Source organism: Drosophila busckii, chromosome 2R, assembly GCF_011750605.1.
Source record: "Drosophila busckii strain San Diego stock center, stock number 13000-0081.31 chromosome 2R, ASM1175060v1, whole genome shotgun sequence".
Classification (NCBI taxonomy): Eukaryota; Metazoa; Arthropoda; class Insecta; order Diptera; family Drosophilidae; genus Drosophila; species Drosophila busckii.
In genome coordinates, this window is record NC_046605.1 from 4,182,530 (window position 1) to 4,189,682 (window position 7,153).

Genomic DNA, 7,153 nt, shown 5'->3' on the forward strand with positions numbered 1-7,153 from the left:
CTTATTGTAATGTATGTAAGCATTGCGTGCCGCTTGTGCCGCCCCGCCGCTAATTGCGCCAAATTGCAGTCAGGAGGAGGCTGGAGCTTGAAGCTGTAGCTGACGCGGAATGAATGGCCGTGAAATTAAATCGTTTCCAGCAGCGGCAGCCATACGGCTGTAACTTTGACATGACACGGCAACTGTGGCACGCCTACAAAAATACAAAATATCCACAGCAGCAGCAGCAGCAGCCGGACGCGAACTTCAACTTCAAACTTGAAGCTGAAGCTGAATTTTAAGTTGAAGTTGAGCTTGAGTGAAAGGCACCCACGCCAAAGCCACAGCCACAGCCAATGTTAAAGCCATATGAGTTTTATGCAAAATGCATACACATACAGAGATAAACAATTATGCATAAAAGTCGTTAAGGGAGTTAAATGAAATTTACATGCGGCTGTCAGGCAATTTGACTGAACTTTTTTAAATTGCCCATGCCCATCAACAAATGCATTAACATTAACCCAAAAATCGTGTTAACTTGAGCTTTATATACATACATACATACATACATATATATGTGTGTGTGTGTACATTTTGTTTACATATTCAAGAGACGCGTTTTTAGCAAATATTTTCTCATTAATTTTGCACAAAGCGAATGCAGATGAAAACGAAACGTGCAAAGAGCAAATAAAGCTCACAATCTGACAAATGGCGCTAAGTCCACATAGTCTACCATGGGCTTAAACATAAATGGGAGTAGCGTGGGTTATAGTTCGCCGACAATCCATTTAACAAGCGAACTATAGAAATGCAAATCGTTAGCTTGATTTAGTTTCATTATACAATTAATGGGCATAAATGAGGATAGCCTAATTATCTGGTTATATAAGAAATTGGCATTAAAATTAATTGGGGTTATGCTTTGGCAATAATCGTTACATAAATCAGTAGATAAGCTTATTATATTCATTTAAGATTAGCAAATTTATGTTCTCAGTTTTCAATTCAATTTTATATATTTTGGATGCAGCAAATAACCATTCGAATCATTTGAATTTCAATAAATAAATACACTTTATTCCATTATACATTTTTGACTTATTTGAAATTGTTTTCAAAATAAGTGTAAACATTTTATTTTGTTTTATACAATGTTTTAGATGTTTACCATATTTTAACTTAAAATTATGGTTGAAGAAGACATAGATGTGGTGTTGCAGAAGCTGGGTAAGTTGGACAGAAAGAGATAGAACTATGTCTACAATTTGTTAGCCTGCAGGATTTGGTCGCATGCAGTTCATCATCTTCTTTGGCTGCGCCATACAGCAGTGGTATGTGAGCAATGAACAGTTTGGATCGGGTATTGCGGGTGTAGCCGCCGGCTGTGATTTGAATATAGATGATGAGCGCTCCTCCTGGATGATAGCCTCGATATTTACCTCACAGATATTGTCGAGCAACGTGTGGGGCTTTCTGTCCGATGAAATTGGGCGACGCAAACAGATGCTGATCGCTGCAGCTATGACAATGATACTCTCTTCTATATCCGCGCTAATGCCAAACTTTTGGTTATTTTTGGCGAATCGCTTTCTAGTCGGTTGCTTGTAAGTTGGACAAGCTTAGCAAGCATATTCCTATTCATGTTCATAGTGTAACAGGTCTGGCCCAGGCGGTGCTTACGTATGTAAGTGAGTTTACGCAAATATCGCTGCGACCGCGCATTATTATCTTTGTATGCTATTTCATTGGCCTAAGCATGATCTATGTGCCAGGTAAGTGGTGAAGTGCAGCAAACACAACTTAGTCAGGCATTTGTTTATAGCCATAGCTATGCTGCTGCTGCCGCAACCCGCTGTACGCATATCTCGTTATATCTCCATGAGCAGCTGGCGTTTGCTTCTATGGATGAATCTGTTTCCTGGGCTTATAGCTTTTGTTCTGATATACTCCATGCCGGAAAGTCCCAAGTACTATTTATCAGTGGATAAGCATGATGAGGCGTACGCTGTGCTGAATTGGTGCTGTCGTCTGAACAAAGGCAAGGATGTAACGCTGCAAAGCTTGGGCATTGATCGCATAGCACTGCCGCGTCTGAGACGCAGCACGATGCCAATCCGTATTACCAGTCGCTAGTAAGTTACGTTATCAAAGTGAAACTAACTAGCTTCAGTTGCTTCTCAGTTGCAGCAAACTGGAGCGCTTGTGGTTGTCTGCCAAGCCGCTGGTGCAAGGCCACAATCGCAGGTATATGGGGCTTTGTGTTACGCTTTGCTTTACTTTATACTCCACGTAAGACGCTCAGATATTTGCTGCGAATTAGTCTTTAATATGCATTACCTTAGCGGCTTTGGCTTAACAGTTTGGGCGCCGCGCATTGTGCGCATTACACAAAGAGTGGAGGAGAATAAGGCCATACTCTGTGACTTGATGCATATCTATTCTAAACTAAATATTACAGAAGTTGAATTGGTTTGCAGTTTTTTAACTTTAGTTTGCTTTATATTTAATTTTCTTCATGGTAGTGCCGTTTGGATTTTTTTATCTTGCGTTCTTATATGATCTATGGCTGTATCTGTCTGGGCACCTTTATGCTGATCAGCTTGCTTTTGATGCGGTTCCATCGCAAGACCATACTGATCCTCTTCTCTTCCGTGTCAGTGATAGCGGGATTGCTTTTAAACGTAGCTAGAGGTTATTATGTTCTTCTCATCTGCTATGTGCTGCTCTGTGTGCCGCCGCTCTGCACATTGCATATGGTGCTATCGGTCATCATTGATGTCATACCCACGCGCTTGCGGTGAGTTCAAGTTTATTTTGTAGTTCAGTTTAATTTTCGTGACGCGCTATGTAGAAGCAAAGCTGTTGCCTTCTCTATGATGATTGGTCGCGTTGGCACTTTGATGGCCACTTTATATGTGGGCTATACCTTTACTAATAATTGCTTTATCACCTTCAATGCCTATGTGATTATCATGATAGGTAAGTATTCAAATCTGAAAAGAATTCTATAAATCTAGCTTAGGATACAAAAGTATTTAAATAATTGTTTCTATCTCAAAAAAGAGACTATAAAAAATATGTTATTTGTTAAAAACTGTTTGTTAAGAGAGCACTAAGCCCAAAATTTGTAATTTTTATTAAAACTACACAGACATACAAATGTAATTTATTTATTGGTTTCTAAAAACAATTTTTAATTGAAAATCTTTCTCCCTAACACCTTCTGATCTAAAAACTTATAGAATTCTTTGTAGATTTGACCCGCTCTTATTTATATTTGTATTTTCTTTTCGTTTTGCAGTTTCTTTGATTCTTATTTTGTTGCTACCCAAAGACACGGATGACATTGGAACCGATTAGCGTTTCAAATATTGTATACTTAAATGTAATATTTAATTTTTAATTGCTACTGTGACCCCATGTATTAAAGCAACAACAACAATCTGTGAACATTCGAAATGTCTACGCATCGCTGGTCAGGCAGGCATTGTGTCTGGGAATAAAGCTGGGCCAGCGTCCGTTCATAATCATCATCATTTGTGTGGTTGGCTTTGAATTTATTTGTGGCTCTTTGTTTGGCATTAGGCGTGTAAAATATTGTTGGCTGTAAATCTTTTACACTTCTATAAGCGCGAAAGCGAAATTTATGTTCTCTGCATTGGAAAATGCGCTTTAAATGTAAATCAGGTATTTATTTTATTTCGGCGCATTGTTCAAGAGCCGCAAGACGAATGCTGAAAAACAAAAGACTTCAGGCACGAACGCGCCAAGATTTTAAGCACAGCTTGCGGCCGATTATATAAGCGCGTGCTCGCCTTAAATTAAACTTCACAGCCCAACACGCACGGGGTCAGAAACTGAGAGGCTGAGGCGGAGACTCTGCGACTCGCTGGCCTGCTGTGTAGGTGGAGAAATTATGTTGACATCATCGCTAAAAACAACGCCAAAATGCCAAAAAAGTTTGCCAAGAAGCGCAGCGCTGGAGAAAAATATAAATAAAGCAGCAACAACAAGAAATTTATTTTACTTTCATTTTCGTCAGCGCGCATTTTATTTAAGATTTTAATGCCTTATCGTTAATACTCTTCAAAGTCAAACTTTATGCTGGCACTGGGCATTAGTTCGTAGCTGCTAAAATTATTACCCAACCCAGTGAAATGCCTAACTAAGCAAAGAACACTTTTAATTAAAGCTTGTAGCAGCATAGCTTAAGCCTTAATACAAATTAAAATTAAAAGAGTATTGCGGCTGCTGCTAATTAAATTCACAGCTATCTATTTTAAAAGCTAGTTATCCAAGCTGATTGCTTTTTGATTAGTTTTGCCAACAGTCGAAACAGTTTCGTTTCATTTTCATCACTCACTTTGATGCACTTAGACATAAACGAGCTGCCAGGAAGCTTTTGTAAACTCAACTGGGTGTCGATTGTTTTTATAACGGACTGACTGACTGAGTGAACGTTTTGTCAGTTGGCTGGCATAAGGAAATATGTATTTGTTATTTTTTATAGTAATTTGCAACAACAGTAATTTGAATTTTGATTTGCGTTTGAAAGTTAAATGGGCTTTGAGGTTTTTGCCACTTAATAAGCCAGGCATTTGTTTTCCAGCCGCCAAACAGTTAGGCTTGGGCAATTTTTCTTTGGCAAGACTTATGCAATTGTTGGCGCGCTGTCTTTCTAGGTCAGCTAACGAAATACTTGCATTAAACCTCAAGCCCCAGCCCAAGCCCCAGACCAAACCCAAAGCTTTCCCAATTGACAAAACAAACCGCTCGCTGTTTATTCCAGGCAACTGCGCACTAATGTGCAAATTATGCTGAGCCTGACAACATGTTGTCATCTTTCATATTTTGACAATAACTTAAACTTAAATTGCATGCAACTCCAACTCGCAGCGCTGAGCTGAGCCGCAACTTAATTAACTGCAGCCAAACAGCTGAGACATTAAATTCAGCGTGGCGCATATTTTTATATTACAAGTACAAGAGACGCTCATAAAACAAGCTCGACACCCTCAGTTACGCATGCCTCGTTGACGACGACGCTGCTGCTGCTGCTGGTTGTATAAGCGTCTCTCGACATATAAATTTGTCTCTCAGCTGTAGCCAAAGTCGTTGCACAGACAATTGTGTAATTAGCCAAAAGAAAAGAAAAAAATGTGTAGAAAACAAGCGGCTACAAAAATCTAACAACGTTTTCGGCTTTTCCCTAAGCTGCTCAATTATTTTCAAATAACATTTGGCAATAACTCAGAGACAACAGTTCAACAGTTCAAGCTGAAATTGATTTATGACAACTCGCAACTGGCAGCTGCCACTTATGCTACCGCATATCACGCCTTTTTTATCTGTCCCGTAGGGCTTAGAGATGGGCGCGGGACTCATAAAAACGTAAAGGGCTTTAAAAATCGAATAAGGAAGGTCCCGCAAATAACTCAAAGCCAGGAACTTACTTTAGAAAAGTCAAGATATTTGTTTCAAATAAATATAAATAATAATAATTATTTACTATAATTTTATGATGTCAGTTTGAGCTTTTTAATCAGGTCGCAGCTGTACTGCGCTTTAAAGTATTTGTTATTGTCACGTTGCCATCTCTAGTAGGGCCAACTAATTGAAGCTGCAGGGCACGTGCCGACTGACAATGCATTGGGATTTATTTTTAAGCTGCACATTTGCATATGCTGTTAAGAAAATTAAGCAATGAAATTGATGCCGTTATTTTTAATTTTTTAGCAGCTTAGCATGTCTAAAAATATTTGTAATTGATTAAGGTATTTTAAGCTGGACTAACTTGTTTTATTTTAAGATTTTTTATATAACAAATTTTAATTGAATTTAACATGCAGCGGAAAGTTTTCAATGTCCTCGCATATATCCGAATCAAACATACGCTGATATAACTTTTTTGCTTTGCATTTTTAAAAATACACAAATTATTGATAATTTGTTGCTGTTTGCTAATTGAATTAGTGTGCGGCTTATACACATAACAACAGCCTAAGCGTTGGGTGCTAAACAGTTGCAGCGCACAAACAAAAGACTCAAGGCACGAACTTGCCATTAATTCTATGAAAAGAACTTGTGCTAAATACGATCACGCGTTTGCTTTTTTTGTTTGTCAATGTGACAAAAATTAACAACAACAGCCAGCAGACCAAGTTGCAGGCCTTGCAGCTGAGCTTGGAGTTTATATATTTAGCTGCGTTTGTGTTGTTGTTGTTGGCTTTTTGTAAATTTGCAAGTTGGCTTTTGGCTGAGAGGCCGGTAGTCCATTATATCACCTCTGGGTGAAAGTGATGATGGCATGCGCAGCAGCAGCAGCAGCCACAGCACACACACACACACACACACATGCAGAGTTAAATGAAGCATGTGCGAACATTTTCCTGCCGCATCATTTTGGCTGCGCAGCCAGCAGCAGCCGCAGCAGCAGCAGCAGCAAATGTATGTTAATCTCAGTGTATGTGGCTGGTTGCATTTTGTTGCTTTTGTTATGCCTGCTGACAATGTTTGTCTTGCCATTTTTTGCAATTATCGATTTTTGTTTGTCTCCGCCGAAAATCAAAACTTCCTCATTGCAGTTCGCTGTTATGCAGTTGCTGACGAAATATGACACAGCGACAACATTTGAGCGGCAAGCTCGTGTTGAACTCGAGTTAAAGGCAATTTATGTTGCGGCAGTGAAATCGTCACACACACACATACAGACTAAATAAAATTGTTAGGCAAATTGTGTATTCATTAGTCAGCCACAAAACAGTTGCGCCGAAAAAATTGTGCCAGCTACAAAATTAAGAGCAATTGCTACTCGAGTTTTTGCTTTTTGTTGTTGTTATTATTTTGTGGTTTTGGCCAGCAGCTCGCGCTGGCTGTAAGTGTATGCAAATAATTGCCCAGGCACTTTCCAACTGTCGCAAGCATCCGCCACAGCAGCAGCAGCAGCACCCGCGCCAATGCCATTGCCCAAGCCCGCTGGCAATCCGCAGTTACAGCTACAGCTACAAACAGCAACAGATACAACAACAACAACTACAGTTGTAGAAATGCTGCTGCTCCTTTCACTTTCAATTCGCCAGTGTGCGAAATGAGAGCAAAACGGACTTTAGTTTGCCAATAACAAGCGGGCACACTGCGATAATAATAACAACAGCAGCAGCAGCAGCAG

General features: G+C 39.5%; 1 protein-coding gene across 3 annotated transcripts; it reads left to right on the plus strand.

Moving 5' to 3' along the window:
• Positions 1 to 1,109: 1,109 nt before the first annotated feature.
• Positions 1,110 to 3,515, plus strand: LOC108595645 (synaptic vesicle glycoprotein 2C). 3 transcript variants are annotated; one of them, XM_017980918.1, is made up of 9 exons: positions 1,110 to 1,212; positions 1,265 to 1,589; positions 1,636 to 1,757; positions 1,808 to 2,117; positions 2,167 to 2,274; positions 2,328 to 2,454; positions 2,508 to 2,782; positions 2,837 to 2,964; positions 3,287 to 3,515. In XM_017980918.1, the coding sequence occupies exons 1-9, from the start codon at positions 1,173 to 1,175 to the stop codon at positions 3,343 to 3,345; spliced, it is 1,494 nt and encodes a 497-aa protein (XP_017836407.1). In that variant the 5' UTR covers positions 1,110 to 1,172; the 3' UTR covers positions 3,346 to 3,515. The 3 variants fall into 3 exon arrangements, with proteins under 3 accessions (XP_017836407.1, XP_017836408.1, XP_017836409.1); XM_017980919.2 differs by having other exon boundaries at positions 1,123 to 1,212; positions 1,258 to 1,589; XM_017980920.1 differs by lacking the exon at positions 1,110 to 1,212 and having other exon boundaries at positions 1,498 to 1,589; positions 1,644 to 1,757.
• The last annotated feature ends 3,638 nt before the right edge of the window (positions 3,516 to 7,153 follow it).

Coding starts and splice junctions, on each gene's coding strand:
- LOC108595645 (XM_017980918.1), top strand. CDS start 1,173: ATGGTTGAAGAAGACATAGATGTGGTGTTGCAGAAGCTGG. Junction 2,783..2,836: donor GTCATACCCACGCGCTTGCG/GTGAGTTCAAGT, acceptor CGCGCTATGTAG/AAGCAAAGCTGTTGCCTTCT. Junction 2,965..3,286: donor CTATGTGATTATCATGATAG/GTAAGTATTCAA, acceptor TTCGTTTTGCAG/TTTCTTTGATTCTTATTTTG.